Consider the following 19481-nt stretch of genomic DNA (forward strand, 5'->3'; position numbering starts at 1 on the left):
GTTTAACGTGGGCCCAAGTCTGGCTGTGCTGAAGGAATTGTAAAGGTGTTTTTTGTTCTGAACTCAGAAACTCTGCTCTAGAGTCTGTGTGTTTTCAGAGCAAGGTCTAAAGGGTTTTCAGAGCTGTAGGTCTAAAGCCCAGTCTGTTAGTCTGAAATTTGAATAATTGCCTGGTCATTAAATTTTGCACAAAAAGGAATTGACTCTAAAAGCAGCTGATATGTTATCACGATTAGAGCAATAGCAATGCCTTCTTTCATCACAATGAAGTTACATTGTTAGAGAGCATAATTGACATTTTTTATTGAAAGATAACAAGAATTTGTTTACAGCTTGCAAACAAAGAGGTTTTAATTCAACAAACTGCAGCAGGAATAAGCAGTAAGTGGCATTTTCATCTGCTGGCCGGCTAGAGCTTTAGCTGCAGAATGCTGTGGATAGAGAAGTATGAAGGAATTTGCAGCTCAATATCTGCCCAGTAAAGCGTGCACCACGCTGACAAATGCCAGAAAGCTGACAGGGAGAAACCTTGAGTGCAAAGAAACAAAGGGCTATAGTTAATATTAGCACCTTTTGGGAAGACACTACGGCTTTTGGAGACCAGCTTCATGCCATCCATTGTGCAAAGGTCAAGGTATGGCATTTCTGAGGATGCTTTTGCCATGGAACCCTCGGGATAACACCTGTCTACTCAACTGGCTGCTAAAGTAGGTATCTGGGTTACTTTTGTTTCTCTGGGTTTATTGCTTCATGGTCTAATAGGCTCAGGAGCTAAGTGGTACTGGCATTTCAAAGTGGCATGTTGTGATTGGAAGGGGGTGCTGTGGAAGTGTTTGGAAAGCAGATCCAAATGAAGCATCATCATCATTCGACTGCAGAAAGGCTCTTTTGCTTTTCAAATATATTTGGGATCCTGTTTGTGCTGGTGGTTGTGTCTTACTGTCCAGACTGCTCTCCAGATAAAGCCAAGGGTATGTGAAAAATTTGGGGTTTTTTTAAAGCAAATTCCTCTTGTGCAGTTGGAAGTCGTTTGGATTTACTGTCCCAGCTCTGGTCAAAGTTTAAGAGCCCAAGTCAAATGCTGCTGTTCCAAATATGCAGTGCTGCAGAGTGAGGAAAAGTCCCCTTGGGGTGCTGACAAATCTCTGCAAGGAGGGTGCTCATCCCACCAGCCAGGGGAGCATCTGTTAAACCACGTGCAATGACACTGCTGTGAGGGGAGGGAAGGGGCTGAACCAGGCTGGTCCTGTAAAGCATGAGAGCTCCTCACCTGTGCCACACCTGTATCCCGGCAGTTTCGTGCTGGCAACCTGAATCCGCAGCATCTGATGCTGAGGGCAGGAGATAAAACGGCTGAGGGTATATTCTGGATCTAAATGTTGACTGATAGCCCCAGGGTGTTGTTGCTGTTATCTGTCCAAAGCAAGGTTATAGAAAAAACTTGTGATTAAAACATTTGTTTGTATCGATGTCAAATGTCAGAGTAGAAATATCCTACTGGAAGACAGGGTCGCCCATGGGTCTGGCGATGCTGGGTCAGGTCCCAGACGGGACTGGTGAACTCAGCAGCTGTCAAAAGAGCCAGCAGGGATGAGTTGTAGTGGACTAAGATATAGGCGCTCCTGTGAGGCAACTTCTGCTTTCCTAAAAATTGTATCATCTTCAAGAAAGGAAGGGAAGGACAAGCAGGATGGGGTTATCTCTTGCTGCAGCAAGTACTGGGACGGCAGCTGAAATGTGGGGGCAGAGCTGTTGACCAGGAAGTCAGTAGAGGTGGGTTTCCCATTTAAAGCACTGAGATGACAAGAAAAGCTTAATTTTTGATACTAAAAAAAAAAGTCTCTATCACCCATCCTTTGTAGCTATATTGTGAAGCCATACTCTAAGGTTTCCTACCAGGAATGGGTCAGAGGGATGGAGAAACCTATTCAATTAAAACAAGAACTTGCTTTCTGACACATACATGAGGTTTTATTTATTGAAAATGGTTTATTCCATCTCTACTTTTCTTTTTGTGTCTGAAAATCTGAGAACAAAGATAGGGGTTCAGAATCTCTTCTGGATTTGTATTTGACCTGGTGTGGCAGGTTGACTGGATCTGGCTGCCTGACACCCATCCAGCCTGTCTGCGGTCTCTTCCTGAGCAAGACGGGGACAAAATAGGAGGAAGAATCTCTTGGCTGGATATAAGGGTGGGAGAAGGGTCACCAATTTTCACCACAGGCAAAACTGACTCCACTTGGGGAATATTAATTAAAATGGATTTGGATGGCAAGAAACAAAGACAAAATTAATGCAACACCTTTCCCACTGCAGAAGTGTTACTAGTGTGCACCAGTATCCACCAGTATGGATACCTGTGCCACTGCAGTCTTCCCATGGAACTCCAGCAGCAGGAGAGTCCAGCTTGGGGCAGTTCCCACTTTTCCTCACAGAGAGCCTTCAGTCCCACTGCCACCCCAAAAAACCTGAGAGAGCCAGAGTGGCTTGAGGGAAGAAATGGTGTGGGGAGAGAGGAAAACCCCAAATAGGCCACATAGATGCCCAAGGACCTGGCTGGGACTGACTCCACTGGGTTTCTGATTCCACTCTAAAATGTTTTGTGACAGCAGCCTGTAAAGTTGAAGAAGACAAAATTTTGCTCAGAGGTGCTGTTTGCATCTGCCTCCAGCCTCTATTGAGACAGCTTTGGACCTTAGCAAAACAACAAAAAAAAAGTATCACAAGTTTATCACAAAGCAGCTCAAAGTCTGTGGTTGCTCCTGTATGATTCTTAGCTGCAAGCCCATCTGTGACAGTCTTCTTGTACTGATTTTTAATGTGAATATTTTGTTTTTTTCAAGACTTTGTGGGTTCTTTTAATTAGAATAACAAACTGTTAACAGAACTCAGGTGTTTTATTGCACATTTGCTTGCTAAGTCCTCCTTCTCTGTGTGCAGCAGGAATCTCAGGGCACCATTGTATCTTGGGGCTATGTGAGGCCCAGTCCTTAGCCAACACGTTCTCCATTTCCACCATTCTTCTGTGGTCCATAGCCCAAATGTCCCCAGTTTCTTGTCTCCCTTAGGGTGATGCTAACAGTGAGTGTGCGTCTGCTGTATCCCAGCCACTGGATGGGTCTTTAAGAGAGCACCTGTCTGTGGGGGTGTATGGCTTTCACAGACATCTCCAGGCTGTGGAGGGAGATGTGAAAACCTACAATCCTGCCTCTTTTCTTGTTGACAGTCCCCTGTGATGACCATGTGACATAGCAAATGGTGCTCCTGCTATGGCCACACGGAAGGAGCCAAATGCTGTGGATGTACCTGGCTCCTGCTGCTCCCCATTGTGTCAAGTAAGTACCTGCTTTACACCCCTTGTGGGCTAAAGGGTGGAGGTCCTTGACTTACTGGGGAGAGCCCCATGTTGTGAGAATATTAACTGGCCTTGGAGGAGAGTCCCTTACACTGGGTCTTGCTGGAAAAGGAGCACAAACCTGAAGTCTTGGCAATTAAGGCTGGCACATCTGTCAGTCTGGGACTTGTGATACAAACTGATTTTTGCTAGCATCAATTGCTGGATCAAGGAGAAATGTGTATCCTTCACGAAAACTGGCCTCTTAGCCTGGGTTGAGAGGTGTCACCTTGCTTGGTGTTAGTGGAAAGCCAAAAAAGAGGGGCAGTTTGTGTTCCCTACGCTGGAAGTACAAGCTCTTGGTTATGGATTTACTGCTCACATAGCAAAGGTGCGCTGTCGTTAAAGGACACTGGTTTGGACTCTGCCATTCAAGCCTTCTTGGGATAGTGCACAGCAGTGCACAGCAACCAGCTGTCTGCCGAGGTTAACTGCTTTTTGCAGGGCTGAAGGACTGGCTTTGTTTTTGCAAGTCTTCCCACATAGTGGGTATGTTAGAGCTAAACTTTGACAAATGAGCTCAATGATCTGTGAGGAGCTGAAAGCAGATTTAGGAAAGCTGTCTCCATATAGTACAATGAATTAGGTTATATTTTCTTTCTTTGTTTAAATCTTTGTAACTGCCTTATTGCTTATTTGAGTTGCTGGTTATGCAGCCATCCTTTAATTGGTATTGAACTGCCTCTTCTGAAGATAATAGATTTGAATTGAACAACTGAAAATACTTCAAACTTATCCCCTTTTGAAATTTCAAACCTGTTTGCACTCTGTATTTTGCCCTTTCTTCAGCATCATTCCTTTTAACATTGTTTACTAGCACTGGACATTTAGTAGATGTAAGAAATCTGCACTTGTGCTCATTTCAGTTTGCTGGAGTCAAGAAGTGTTTTATGAAATGAAGCAAACGTTTCACCTTTTGGTCAGAAAAGGCAGTTCATTGACATTGGGTTCATCCCCCTAACACCAATGCCCTTGCATTGCCTTACAAGCTGAGTTTGTTGATATGCTTCTGTGTGCATATAAATGTGTGTGTGTATGGTCTGCTTTATAGGCATATGAGCTGCAATAATGACTTACTACCAATGCACTATAAAAAATACTTGCTTGATGCAGCAGTTCTCACCTCAATGGAAAAAATGTTTAACTAGTGCAGGGTCCAAGCCGAGTCAGAAAACTGGAATAGTTATTGCTTTCCTTTGCAGAGATGTAAAATCAGTTGTATTTCTGACACTGGAGAGAGAGAAGGTGCAGTGGTGAATATCTGGGACAGGAGGGGAAAAAAAAAGAGATGAGTTTGGATGGATTGCACTTGTGTTTCACTTTTGGTGTGTAAGGGAATAGCACAGTGAGTGGACTTGCATGCACAGTTCCAAGGGATGCCAGCAGGCTGGACCTGTGTTGGAAAACCTCAGTGGGTTGGAAAGCAGCATAGAATAGCTCTGCTGTGCAACACAGGAGCTAGAGATCAAGTTTTGTGGTGGTGTTACTCCAGGGAGCAATTTCCTCTTTTCCCCACATACGTGCAGACGTGGGAAGTCCTTTGCAGGATTGCTCATGCAGCCCATAGCTTTTGGAAGTAGCAGTTAACTAAAGATGGAATAGTTAGGTTTGTCCCCAGCTTGATGAACCTTGCAATCACTAAGAGGCTGAGAAAGAAATCATCATCCAGGCCTTCCAAATAATGGGGCTTAATTGTAAGCCATGAGTTTGGGGCTTGTGTTTATCTGCTTTCTGGTTTTCTTGGTTTTGTGGGGGTTATGTTCTTTGCATCCCTCTGATGCTGAAGAACAGTACCTGGTTTAAAGAAATAAAGGCCAACACAGCTGACTGAGGCACAGGTATGGGGAGTTGAGGCACAGAGCATTTCCATCTGCCCCGGGAGTGTCTGTTCCCATGTGAACCAGTAGACAATACCCCTCCTTTGCTGGATATGCTTCCTCCTCCACTGTGCTCTCGTCACGGCCGCAGTCTAGAGTCTAGACATGGCTGTTTGTGATCCTTAATTGCTTAGTACACACCTTACAGAAATACTGCCTTGTCTTTGGAGGGATTTAATTCTCGAAACCCACAGCCCTGTGTAGTGTCTTCAGCCCTCAAATGCTCAGCGCGGTGAGTAGTTCTAAAACCTTTCCAAAGGGACTTCATTAAAAAGTAGCTCACCCTTCCCCTGGAGCATCTGCAGAAGAATGGGCCAAACCCAGGCCAGAACCCCTTGTTAGTCTTTGTGCCCAAAACATCTTTTGGAAACATACTCCTGCAATGCTGCACCAGGAGCATAAAAACCACTTTCTAAGTGTGCGCTGCTCTGTCCGCACATGGAGTGGCCTTTCCTGTGCATGGAATGAGCTCCCCTCAAGGCATTCCTAGCTAACTTGGTTTCTTCATGGGCAACACATGAGAGAGAGCATCCTGACTGACTGTATGGTAGTGCCTGCTCGCCGTGCCTCCTGGCAAGGTGAAATTGCATAATGTGGGTTCGACTGGATTGCTCATCAAACTGATATATCTGCTGCTTTTAGATTTTCTTAGCAGCTTCTGCACTAAGTTCAGCACAAAGGAATGGTGATTTCTTCTGTGCAAGCACTTGGTTTCCTACCCTGGAATGGGAGCTTTCCTTCGTTACTCAGAGCTGCTGTCATGAACTGGGAACTTACTGTTTATTAGAGAGATGCTGCTTTCTTTCACTTTGCTTTGAGAACTGTGAAAGGAAAATGCAATTTGGGAGAAAAGGGGATCAAGCATTTTCCAGACACCTAAAAAACACCCCAGCAAACACAACTACAACTTTATTTTTTTCTTACAAAAGTAGGAAGCATCTATCAGCTATGTACATCAAAACTATGTGATAAGATTTAAACAAAAAAATCTCCTCGTATAGTTCAATTGGAATGTAGACTTGTATAGGGGCAGTGTATGCTTAATGAAGAAATAGGCAGAGGGGGGAAAAATCTTACCCACATCCAGGAGAGCTGATTCACAGAATTACTTCAGTCAGTTGAAACACTTGGGTAGCGTTAAACATGACCAATAAGATTAGAGCGCAATCAAAATAGCTGCAAGTCATCAAGTGCCACGTTCAGCCTCCAGTAATTTGTCTTAAAGGACACTGGCTTTCAAAGCAGCCTGCTGGATGCTTGGCAGAGTATGTGAGGTGCTGGTAATTAATTGGCTGCTGAGCTGATCCCTTCCAGTAAAGCGGAAGGGAAAACCCAGGGCTCGATGCTATGGCAGCACGAGACTCAGGGAGGCAGAGGTGAAGAGCTGGTTGCTCCTGCCTGGCAGCCCGTGCACAGCTCCTCCCAGGCCCCCCAAAAATAACACCTGTGCCTCACTGCTGGCCTGGCAGTGCAAGGAGGGCTTGCCAAGGGTTGGGGTGTCCATAGGGACATTTCCTTCCGGCTCTCTGGCAGGAGGAAAGCTCATTCACCCCAGTGCTGGTTACAGCATCAAAGCTGGTCATGTGCTCTTATCCTTGTACGGAGCAGTTTAAAAATACCACACATTTAAATATTGCAGCTGTTTTGCCTTGGATGGACTGTTACATTTTCTCTAGTGGCTTTCACTCTGTCAAGTTCATTGTTCCTGAATGCCATGCTCAACAACTGAAGACAAACCCAATTATTTGCAATACTTGTTTTACCATCCCCTAATTGCTTTAGACTTTGTCACATGAACCCCCTCCTGCTTCAGTGTATACTTAATTGTTTAATTTATCTGGGGGTTTGTGATGTGTGCAGGTTTTATTTTCATTGCGCAGAACCAAGAGGGCTTGTCTAGTGATGTTTTGAACTTCCTTTTTGCTTCTTAAAGGAAACCTGAGACTGTTGTTTCTGAGTTTGGAAATATGTTATAATACAAATGATCGGGGAGCCAAAGGCCACTTTTGTGATCTATGACTTTCTCAATTCACTTCCAAGTCACAATTTTGGCAGACAAAGAAAACAAATGTCCTCCTCTTGCCTGTTTTTACAACAGGTGTCATGTTAAAGAGAAGACCACTTGTGAATATTTTAGTTGTCTGATTCAAATTCCTTCCTTGAGAGCCAGAGGGGATGCTTTGAATTCCTTTCATTTGGTCAAAGATTAGTTGAAAACAACTTGAGCTTGTGTCCAAGTGTTTTAAATGAATAAGCATTCCTGCAGCAAGGTAACTGAGGGGAGTGTTGTATATGTAGGTGGTGTTTAGGGTGTCTGAGCTGGAGGGGGAAGATAGTAGCACTTGTAAACCTCACGCAGAGGCAGCTCCACTAACATAAAACCTGTGGGAATTGAGCAGGATCAGGCAGCATTCAGACCAAAAAGAGCTAAGACTGTCTTACCTAGTGAAGCAAAAGCTGAGAATGTGTAGGGTTACTTTCAGTGTATTTATAGAAAGCGAACACCCGAAAGTGAGGAGAGTGATTTCAGATGAAAGACAAGGCTTAGCAGATGGCAGATGGATTGAAAACAGGAGCAAGCCTGGCTGGGAATTAAAGATAGTTTCTGACGAGCAGAAGAGGAGGAGCGTGACTGAGCAGTGAATTATATCTGAGGGAGAGTTTGGTCAGTCTGTGTAAGGGATTGGGTGACGTTGCTGGACACTGGGATGATTCAGCTCAGCGCCATGTCCCTGTGCCACCCGTGAGCTCCAGCTGTGCTGGTGGCAGGGCGCTGCCGCTGTTCTGCAGAGAGGCAGCCTGGCTACACCAGGGACCACGGGAGGGTTTGCTCCTTAGTTTGCCAAGAAAATGAGCAGGAGTGACACGTGCAGAGCAGTGAAACACTTGATGAAAATCTCTCTGAGCTTGGAGCCTGAGAAGGAAATCCTGCCCACCCAGCCTGCAGTGACTAGGGCAGTCTGAAGGAGAACGTGTCTGCCAAAGCAGCTCTTGATTTTGGCCAGTGAAACCATTTAATTAAAGCAGCACTGACAAGGAAGCCGGAAACTCAAGAAACAGATTTTTAATCACTTAGACTGTGGTAGACAATCTGTATGCAAATCACGCCTCCAGCATCACCACTCTGCATGGGTGTGTGTTCCTGTCCCTGTGGATGGACAGGGTGCAGCCAGGAGCCCCATGGGCTGCTGACATGTGCTCCAACATGGCAAAATTGTGAGCAGCACATGTGGGGAGGAGAGGCCCTCTCTGTCAGTGTATTATCACAGAATCATAGGATATCCTTAGTTGGAAGGGACCCACAAGGATCATTGAGTCTGATTCCTGGCTCTGCTCAGGATTGCTGCAAGAATCACACTGTGTGCCTGAGACCACCTAGGCCTAACACTACCATGTCAACCAAACCATGGTATGAAGTGTCAGGTCCAGTCTTTCCTTAGATGCCTCCAGGGAAGGTGACTCCACCACCTCCCTGGGCAGCCCATTCCAATGTCTGACCACCCTTTCCATGAAGAAATTCCTCCTAAAGTCCAATCTAAACCTCCGCTGGCACAGTTTAAAGCTATGTCCTCTCGTCCCGTCGCCTGACCCCCACGTGGCCACACCCTCCTGTCAGGGAGTTGTAGAGTGAGAAGGTATCCCAGAGCCTCCTTTTCTCCAGACTTAACGCCGCAACTCCCCCAGCTGCTCATCATCAGATTTGGGCTTCAGACCCTTCCTCAGCTCCTTTGTCCTTCTCTGGACATGCTCCAGCACCTCAGTGACCTTTCTTGAATTCAGGGTCCCAGAACTGGACATTGCACTCGAGGTGCAGCCTCACCAGTGCTGCATACCGGGGAAGAATCACTTCCCTGGTCCTGCTGCCCACACTATTCCTGGCACAGGCCAGGATGCCATTGGCCTTGGCCACCAAGAAGGTTTTTTGTTTGTTTTTTTCCTTTTCTTTTTTTTTTTTTTCTCCAGGGAACCTTCATCAGCCCGTCTCCATGGCTGCTGTAGAGCCCCTCTGGGGTACGGCAGGGCACTGCCCTCCTGCTCCTCCGGGCCGGGAACAGTGCCGAGGTGCTCCGCTCCCCGCCGCGCCGCGCAGCCGGCACGTCCCGCCGGGCGGGGCCGCGACCAGCCCGGAGGAGGAGGAGGAGGAGGAAGGGGCGGCGCTCGGCTCGGCTCGGCTCGGCGCGGCCATCCCCGGGCCCCGCATCGCTGCGTGCGCGGAGCCGCCGCTGCAGCCGGCAGGATGATCGCCGCCCAGCTCCTGGCCTACTACTTCACGGAGCTGAAGGAGGACCAGGTCAAAAAGGTTAGATGGACATCCCCCGGCCGAGGGCCGCCGCCCGCCCACACTCTTTATTTATTTATTTTTTGAATTGTTTAAAAAAATATTTTAAATTTTTTTTTTTTTATCCGTACGTTGGTTTTGTTGCTTTGTCCCCAGAGCCACCCAGCTGCGGGAGAAAGGAGAGATAACCCCGGGTTTAAGCGCTCCAGAGCATCGCCGGTGGAGCTGGGAGTGGGGTGTGGGTGATGGATGCACAGCGGCCGGTCAGGCAGGACCTTGGGGGGGGTTGGCAGTGAGGGGTGGAGGTGCTGGCTTTTCCTGGTTTTCGTAGGCACCAGCATCTCTGGAGAGGGGATTTCCCCTTCTTTCCAAGGGTACCTGTGAGCATTGCTACTTCAGCAGGCGAGGAGCAGGTAGTTTTTGAATTATGTGCCGCTGCAGGATCGCAATTTACAGGAAATGGTTGTCAGTTGTGCTTAAAAAGAAGCATTTCCATAGGCTTCTTTTCCTTCAGCATTAGGTGGTTCCTGCTGTGTGGTTGGTGCAGCCCTGGGATCGAGCACTGCCACAAGGAAAAGGGTGCGGAGCACAGGATAAATAAAAACATGGCAGTTAGGTCCTGGCTGAGCATACTGCAGAGCTGTAGGGAGCGGGGAGCCTGGGGCTAGGATGTGGGGACACAAATTGGGAAAATAATTGCAAATGTCAATGAGCCGGGCTGACGTCAGGAAGCAGAGGCTTCCCCTCTGCCACCTCCGGCGGTGCCGTGTGACCCACCTGGGCGTGTGGCTGAAGGCATCCCTAAAATATTTTGGGAAAGCCTCAATGACAGCATTAGTAGTACTGATTCGTAGTGCTCTTGGGACTTGAGAATCTCCCCAGCAGGAGGAGAGCACCTCATTCCTTTGGGCTTCTGACTGTTCCTGGGGAGACCTCAGCTCCAGTGTGTGGGTGACCCATCCTGCCCTACTGGACACACGCTCACCCATGCCCACTCTTCCCTCGGAGAAAACCTGAGCCGGTTCCCCATGGTTTCCGCATCTCCTTCCGTGCTTCAGGTCTTTTGCTTTTCCGCCCAGCGGCTCTCGCGAGGAGCCGGAGGCTGCGCTCAGCCTGCAGCGTTCTGCACCTCCTGGCCACACGTACGTGGCTCTCCCTGCTCCCCAGACCCACTATGTTCCTTTTCCTGGAGGATCTGTGAGTGCTGCTGCTGGTGCCAGGCGTGCATGCCTGGGTAAGGCCTTCTCTGCCTTGCTGTGTGTGTTATATTTAGAAAGCCAAGATAAGCACAAGTGTGTGTGGTGGCCAAGGAGCGGCAGAAAGGCTGTGGGGAAGGCACAGGAGGAGCATGCAGGCACAGGGAAACTCTGCGGTGTTCTGGAGGTTATTTATTGCAGGCTGGTTTGGCACTGTGGGGCTGCTATTGTCTGACAGCACGGGAAACCGTTTGGCCAGGGAGCTGTAAAGCGTTCTTATGGATCAATCTGGTTTTGTCTGGAAAAGTAAAGAAAAAAATAATACCCATTTGACAAGTCAAGAAAGCAGGCTACTGTTTTTAGAGGATGTAAGACATCTTTTCCTGTTTGTATCCTTTTGGAACGGATATTGACTCCGTCCTCCTCACTTTTGGCTGTCCTGTAGGGGAGGGTGTCTGTGGCAGCCAGAGGCTCTGCTGCCTGCAGCTGCGGGGAGCTGGTGGGCTCCACTCCCTGGTTCCCCGTGGGACAAAAGTGCTCTTGCTCCATCTCAATGTGCTGCTTGTGAGGTTTGTGCTCCATCAGTGTGCTGCTCCTAGGATACATGTCTGCATGGCTTCATTTCAGGTCCCTCCCTCTCCTCCCCGCTTCCGGAAGAGCAGCACTTTCTGCTGGTACGTGCTGTGGCTGAGGGCTGCCAACCAAGGCGTTGTCCCTGCTCTCCATGCTGCCCCGTGGGGCTCCTGAATGCCGTGGTTGCTCCTCTGCCTTGCTGGTCCATCACGGCTGTCGGCTCAGTGTTTGGTGGCACAGGTGGCAGGTCACCTTCAGGATGCTGCTGTGGGTCACAGGAGGGGTGTGAAAAGTACTGATGAGCCAAGGCTGAACATTCTTCTTCTCTTGTGACCTTCTTTTCTCTTGTTTTTGATTCCCGTCTCTGTGTAGCACTAATGCTCTGCAGCTGCCTTTCTACAGTGAGAAGCCTGGCGAGGTCCATGAATGGGACTGGTGGTTTCAGGCCCTGGGGATACCCTGCATCTAGGAACTAGTGCTTCTGTACTGGTTCTGTTGGATTTGTATGTACTCCCTTAAGTTTCAGTGTGATTTTTTTCAAATTTGTCATTTTTGGAATGTTTCTCAAGATGAGTCGTGGCAAGCAGGAGGAGTAGGCAGGGTGGATATGTAGCATTGAAGGAAGGGGTTGTTCATTGCACAAACCCTGTGGCCCCTGCAAGGGAGCATTTTCCAGTGAAACCACTCATAATGGCACTTCCATGTCACCCTAATGTGCAGCAGCAAGCTGGCCATGTGTGATGCCCTGTACTGCATAAATACACATATGGTTCAAGCAGCTTAAATTATCCAGCTGTTTTTGCAAACATCTGTTCCCTGAATGTTTGTGACATTCTGGGGACAGCAGTAGGAGCTCAGTATCCTTGCTCAGACAGGGTACTTGGCCCAAACTGAACTGAGGCCCCAATTTCTCTGAAGAGCTGACTCCCATCTTGAGGGATAAGAGTCATGGAGCGTCCCTGGCATCTGTGCCACTGGCTTGTGTGCAGGAGAGCTTTGTAAAACTGTCTTTTGTTTCCAACAGGTTTGTACCTGCAGTAGCTGGCCCCAGCAAAGGGAGCCTCTAGGTGTTGCCTGGTTTCTGTCTGTTAGGGGAACAGTATGTTTTTGTTGTCTTACCTGAGTGAAGAAAAAGATCTTGCAGTCCAGGAGTGACATTCAGATGTTGTTTAACCTTGAAAAAAACGTGATGGAATGGAGTATAAAATGTAATAACTAGTATCAAGAAGAACCCTGTGTTGGTGACCCGCCCCGATGGAGGTTTTTTAGGAACCAATCTGATAAATCTCAAGTAAGCGCGAACAATTTCAAAATGTCTAAACTACTTGTTTTAACATGCTTTGCCTCCTGATGAATCTTCCTTATGTTGAAAGGAGTATGATTAGCTCTGCAGAAGAATGTTTTCCTGGTGAAGGGTTTTGGTATGAAGGCTGTGTCAGTAAAATAGGTGCTAATGATTTCTGAAATTGTGGGAGTTCTCTCTTCTTGGATACCACTGACTGTTGTCAGTGTCCGGGGAATGAGGCATGTGTTTAAGGGATGGCCAGTAGGTTTAAGCCTTTCGTGCTGCCTGTTTCATTATAATTATTTATAACTGCTGCAGTGGCTGGATTTTCAGAAACTTCTTTTCCCCAAGTACAAGCTCTGTCTTTCCTATGTGAATGTGGTTCAGATTATGAAATCCTATTTTTAAAAAATTGCTCACAGATTCTGTCTCTGGTTTGTTTGTTTTTTTTTTTTTTTAAGAAAAAGAGGAAAAAAAAGTGATTGAGCTCTTGGAGGACTCCCATAGTGGCACTCTGGGAAGATGCCCTTCCTCGGGCATCTAAAGGTGGCAGCTAAATAAAGGAGTGTTTTCTGCTCCTTGCCCACACAACTGCTTGCCTGAAATTGTTCCTGCCCTCTGCCATCCCCTGGGAAGGGCTGGCACCAGTCTCCCGTGGGAGCCTCAGCGGGGCTTTGGGTCTGCCTGGGTGGTGCCGGCAGCTCCTGTCTGTCCTGGCCACTCTTTCCACAGCTTCCCTGTGCATACGGCTGAGATTTGCTTTGTGATCGGCTTTTATTGCAGGCAGAGCAGGGAGTTATTAAACCTCCATCCCATAATCCAGCCTCCGACTCCCCCCGCCTCAAGTTATTTATGGCTATTTGCTGGGAGTTTTCCCTTGGAGGGCTGCGCTTACTCCCTCTCTGCCACACCGCTGGAATGACTAACCCTCTTCGCACCTGGGAGAAAAAACCGGGCCTTTATTCCCCCTTACCCTCCCCCCCTCCATTTTTCCTGGTTTTGGAAGCTGTAACACATAGGAGTGATTTTTTTTCAAGCAGGGGTTCAGTGTCCCCGCCCCGGGAATCTCGGCGGTGGAGATGGATGGCCTCGGTGCCATGAAACGCGATGCTCCCTGCGTGCAGGAGGGTCCAGCCCAATTATGTAAGGGCGCTGACAGCGCTCATTGGTCTTTCACGGGAGCAGAAAGAGCCCTCCCTCCCGTTTTCCCTCGCTGCTGAGGGCAGCACAGGGGCAGAGGTGGGGAGAATGGGCTCGTCAGTCCTGACTGTGCAAACGCCACAGCCTGCGTTCACAACAGGGCTTTCGGTGAGCGGGAATCCTTCCGCCCTGGTTTTGGGAGGAGGATGCAGCAGTGGGGCTTTGTAGAGGGGTGTATTAATTGCACGGTGAGGTCTGACTGTGAGTGATGTTTACTGTAGCTTTCTCTGGGAGATCTGGGGAATCATCCCTCTGAGCGACAGCGTGGGCTGCTGAAAGCTCAGCCTGAAAAAGAGGTTGGTTCCCTCCCTCCTTTAAAAGGGAATATCCTCATGCTCTGACATCATGGCTTTACACACTCTGCTAAAAAAAACCATAGCAGGGTTTGCCACGAAGGAGAGACCTTTTTGCTTAGCCAGACACCAGCTTCTGCATCTATCCCCACAGCGTTTGGGGCTGCAGGGAGGGCACATCCCATCCAGGTTTTTATTCTTGGAGGGAAATGATGTCAGTGACTGGCTGTGGTTGTTGCTCTGAAGGGGCTGTCGGTCCATGAGGGTGGCACAGGACACAGCTGGGATGTGGGGATGCTGCCCTGGGTCTTGCATTTGGCCTCTGTTGCAGAGAACCTGAGCTCAGCTCTTCTGCCCTTCAGCTGTACGCCTGCACCGTCACGTCACCGGTTTGTGGGGAAAATGCATGGTCTCACTTCATCGTGGTATTATCAATCATGGTATTGTTCCTCTGCAAGCAATGACATTGAAAACTTCACAGCTTGTGCAGCCTCCGGCTGTGTCCCCTGTGGTGCAGGGGGACCCCCAGCCCTGTGGTTCAGGATCGGGCTGGGTAGCTGTGCCCAGCAGCACTATCCATGCCTTCTTCCTTGTCTGTATAAATAAGTGCTGGGTCATGGCCGAGGGTGTCTGGCTCGGGGAGATGCTGTCTTTGGTGAGACCTTGAGTAGATGGGCAGGAGTACTTTCTGTACGAGCAATTAAATTGGTGCCGGTTTTATGGTCAGTTTAGGGTTTAATGACCTTTTGATTGCATTTCCTTTGTAAAGGGCGTTATTCATCACTTCCGTCTCAAAGTCCCTGGTATATGGAGCACTTGTGTATGTATGTTTCACATAAAGTGTTTTATTGTGGCCTTGGTCTTGTAAGACGTGATGCCAGCTTGGAGATGAGCTGCTCTCAAGGCTTCCAGAGCAGCCAAGGAGACACACAGAGCCTTGGCACAGAGCTGGCCTGGATTTTAAAATGAGGTGGCTTTTCCAGTTTTGCTGAGGACAGAAAACATGGGCAGGGCTTTATATTTTCAGTCTTGCTAAGCTGCAAGCAAAAGTGATCCCAAAGGTGTGGTTTTGATCTGAGCCATTTGCAGAACCAAATTTCCAAGGCAGGTAAAGAAACAAGGCAAGAATAGACCAGCTACTGAGGTTAAAACGGTGGGAGGTGTGTTTGGCAAGAACCCCTCAAGGCTATGTTGTATTTTTCAGGCATCAAAGCATCTCTCAGTCTTCCTGACAGTGAAGGTGATTGTAATAATTATGGAAAACAATATTGTTGGAAAACTAGAGCTGCCTCCTTTTTCCACGGAGGTAAAGAAAGCTCCTGTCATTGGAAGCCACAGGGGAGAAGTCAACAACTTTTAATTTGATATTTTGTCTTGAGAAGGAAGGTGCCACCTGCCCACAGTCAAGTTCTGTCTTTCCAGACCGTCTGGTTGTTGCAGCTTTGGAGTGGGATCGGGAAAATGGTCTGCTACATAAAAATAATTTCTCAGCCTGGGATGTAGCCCCAAAACTACTGTGGCAAGTCCTTCCCAATGTAAGGCTTTAAACACTAAGCACCTCTGATACCCGCATCACCCCAGCTGGGACAAGGTGCCAAAAGAGGGGATTTTAGCTCCAGCTGTTTAGCTCATGGACAGTCAGGAAAGCTGAGAAGTGGGGCAAGGGCTGGAGGTAGTAGTCTGAGGCTGTGAGCAGATGGTTTTGTGTGGAAAAGAGGAGGCAAAGTGATGTGGGACTGGATGGTGCCTTGGGAAAACAGTAGGATGGAGCTCACCTCAGTAGATCCTAGACTTGTACATTTTCCATGATTTCAGTGAGAAGATAAGGCATGAAGCGTGTGGCTGTGTTGTCAGCTTGGCCAGAGCCCTGGGGCCATGCTGGGGCTATACACTATCCTTGCAATTAAGGAGAGATATAGCCCTGCTTGGGCACCTCAGGGCAGCCTTTCACTCCGTGGTGGTGTGTGTCTTTCCCAGATTGATAAGTACCTCTATGCCATGAGGCTCTCTGATGAAACGCTGTTGGACGTTATGGCTCGCTTCAGGAGAGAGATGAAGAACGGCCTCTCCAGGGATTTTAACCCAACAGCCGTAGTGAAGATGCTTCCCACGTTTGTGAGGTCCATTCCTGATGGTTCAGGTAAGGAGCTGAGTGTTTTCCATATTAAACATGGTATGCTTTGTGGAAACCTGTTAGAAATACACAATGTGCGACCAAGAACAAGAGGGATTTACTTCCTGGCAAGCCCGGACAGCATTTCGAAGGCAGTCTCCCCTTTGCGTGCAGGTCTGCTCCCGCAGATGCTGGAAGATTTTGTGATTCCTTTGTCAAAGCTGTTTTGATGCCAATGGAAGGGCCCTTCTAGCAGTCAATTCACTATCAGTCAGTACATTTACTCTGGGGCCTGTCTGCCAACAATCAATACTTCGCATAGAATGATTTTTGATTCATGCGTCACTCATGTGACCTAGAGTCTTAAAGTCATTTAGTCATTTGCTGTTTCCTTCAACATCTCTTCTCCTTACTTTTTCCCCAGTGGAAGCGTGAACGATTACAGGCTGAATTTGAGTTTCCTGGCATTCATTTTGCATTTTGTAGCTTCCTCTTCCAGATTGTCTTGGGGGAAAGCTCACAGACCTTGAGGAGGCTGTAGCATGTGGCTCCAGAGCTGCTGCTCTGGTGTGCTAAGCTTTTTCCATCTAAATGCAGGACTTGTTTTTTCCATGCCCACTGTACCAGATAAAAGCGGCACAAACTGCTACCAGACACCAAAAAGGTGTTGTGTTGGTAATTGAGGCCAGGATTGCCTCTCTTACTTATTGTTATTACTTATAAAATACTAGATGTTTGTAAAAAATACCATATATAGTGTATCTAAATATATTTATAAACATTATATGATAGTGTTTATTATTTAGTAGTAACACTGGATTTCCCTCTCATGTAGCTGTTTAACTACTGTCGTGCCTACCACAAACTAACTGGTTTGGTGCCTACCTGTGTGCAGAAATTGCAAGAACTGCATAACAGAGTTATTACCTATTTTGAGGCTTTCTTTTTTTGAGTTAAAAATGAGAATTTACTGGTGAAAGAACATGAGGCCAGATGCTTTGTATAACTTTGTGCTGCCGTCTGGCAGGTGGAATTCTTTGATAGCTCTGCTTTGCTGTTGCTTTCTGCCATCTTAAGCTATTTCATTGAGATGTGATTTGCTGTCTGAAAAAACCCAAAGGGACAATGTATTTGAATCCTGTGTTTCCCTTAATTTAGCACTGCTGGCTGTTATGTTGAAATGTTGTGTTGAAATTTGCAGCCTATTGAGAAAGCCAGAAGCTGCCACGCACAGCTGGGTCACCAGCAGAGGTTGCACTAAGGGTTTGCACGTGAGGTGACTTGAGGGCTTTTGAGTGGAATCCCAGCATTTCTACTGGCTCCAAAATCCCTTTTTTTTCATTCATGTTTGTTTTGGGTTCAGTTGAGTAGCGACTTGTCCCCAGTTCCCTGCTTCGTCAGGCTCTGCAGGGTATCAAATCTGAGCTGCTTGCAGTGAGTCAAATAATTTTGAAAATTGTTACATTGTATGAATTGGGAAGACTTAGAGATGGCACAGGAGAACAGGGATCTGCACATGGTCAGGAGAGATGTGAGAGATTGCTGAACACTGCTGGGACCGAGGATGAGCCAGAGCAGTGAGTAGCCCTGGTTGAGCATAGGCATGTCTGTATGTCAAGGCATTAATTTCAGATCATGCATTACGCACCTACTTAAAAAAGAACCTCATGTATTGTGTACAGAGCTCTCAGTTCTTGATCCTGTGCCCGCCTGGCTCCTGCTAGCCTGTCCAGGTTGGGCACCCTGCTGGCAGTGCTCTGCAGTATGGATTAGAGCAAGGCAGTGCTTTGCCCCGGACAATTTCTATAGAACTCAGTGGTGATCTGTATGTGTAGGTGGCGAGAGCCTCTTTGGATAGGTGTTAGAAAAGCAGGCAGAGCCGTTCCATTCTTTCTCTGAAAGGTTATGTTCTGACCCCAGGTATGAGCAATATTTGCTGTGAGGGGGTGTCGTGGCATTTCTTTCCCTGACTCACCCGTGTGTGCCTGTCATGTCTGGCCTGGCCGTCGCACAGATGCAGCCAGGACAGACGCAGAGCCCCCTTACCTCTTCCTGCAAAGGGTTCCGGGGGCCCCTCACGGATGTGGCTGTGTTGATGTGTCCAAAGATGGCAATTTCTGCCTTCAGCTGTCCCTCCGTAAAAGCCAGAGGCTGAAAGCCTGCCCTTTTCTCTGGCCTGTCTCTAATTACTGCCTTGTAAGCTCTTTCCTCTGAGTTCAATTATTATTATGGGAGCTGACTGTTCAGAAAAATACTGTTGTTTAGATTCAGATCTCTGCTTGTGTACTTTTTCAACAAGAAATTTGTGAGCAGTAATTCTGGAGACTCTGGAGGTGTTGATGTTAACATGTTTTTTTCCCCCCTTCATTCAGAGTTGTTTAATTCACAAAAGCCATAAGAATTTTCTGTCCACAGTGCCCAGAATGGTACCTCAAGCTAACTCAAAATGCTTTCAAACGCTAAATAAATTCACAGCAGGTTTGATTGCACCTTGGTGTTACAAAGCACAGATTAAATGCTGCTGCTTTGGGTTTAATTCCTTAAGTACTCTAAAAGAAAACTCTAGTTGTATGCAGAAAGCTTTACACTAGTTCAGAGATCTTTTAAAGTGTGAAGGATGATTCTTAATAATTTTTTACCTTGCGATGAGCTTGATGGTGCTGGAAATCAAACACCCTAACCTGTTAATTTATTTACAGGGAAGATATTTCTGAAGTGTAGTGTTTGTTTGAGGTATGCACTTAGGCTTGAAAAAGGGCCATCTGGTCCAATGTTGATTTTCCCATTAGTGATTGGAGGTAATGGCTTGCACTCAACAGATGATACCCATAAGATAAAGCTTATTTGGGTATTTGGCTTAATGAGAAACTTGTGGTCAGTGTTTGACTTCTGGACTTGCTGCAGTGAAGGGGGTTATGAATTTTTTATGCTGAGCCAAATAAAAGGAACTGCATCTCCAGCTTGTCTATGTTCATGCTTTAAATGACATTTGTACTGGTGCAAAGCAGTGTTTAATGCCACGCTGCTCAGAAACAGGTAGGGAAGCACTGCAGGATCTGTGTTTTGGCAAACTGGGTTTGCCCATGTCTTGAGCAGCAAGGAGGAGAAGTTGCATTGCAGTGCAGTAAAATTAGAGGTGTATTAGAAGTTGTGGGCTCCCACTGTCATTTTGCTATGTTTTTGTGTATGGAGTTTATTGTTTGTGGTTTCTCACATGACAGTGTTTTGCTTCTCTATTACACTGTAACCTTGGAAAACCATAAGGACATTT

The 19481-nt window shown here is 47.3% G+C and overlaps 1 protein-coding gene across 2 annotated transcripts in view; it reads left to right on the forward strand.

Annotated features, from left to right (window-relative positions):
- Positions 1-9402: 9402 nt before the first annotated feature.
- HK1 (hexokinase 1) overlaps positions 9403-19481 on the forward strand; it is a 35894-nt gene continuing 25815 nt past the window's right edge. Inside the window, exons 1-2 of one of the 2 annotated variants that reach the window (XM_042033465.1) lie at positions 9403-9571; positions 16075-16237. In XM_042033465.1, the coding sequence (XP_041889399.1) occupies positions 9509-9571; positions 16075-16237 (226 nt within the window). In that variant the 5' untranslated portion in view covers positions 9403-9508. The remainder of the gene's footprint in view (positions 9572-16074; positions 16238-19481) is intronic. The other variant, XM_042033466.1, reaches the window with a different exon arrangement.

The sequence above is a fragment of the Corvus kubaryi genome, unplaced genomic scaffold (genome assembly GCF_017639235.1).
Source record: "Corvus kubaryi isolate FWS band 111438036 unplaced genomic scaffold, C.kubaryi_AGA036_p1.0 37357, whole genome shotgun sequence".
NCBI classification, from domain to species: Eukaryota; Metazoa; Chordata; class Aves; order Passeriformes; family Corvidae; genus Corvus; species Corvus kubaryi.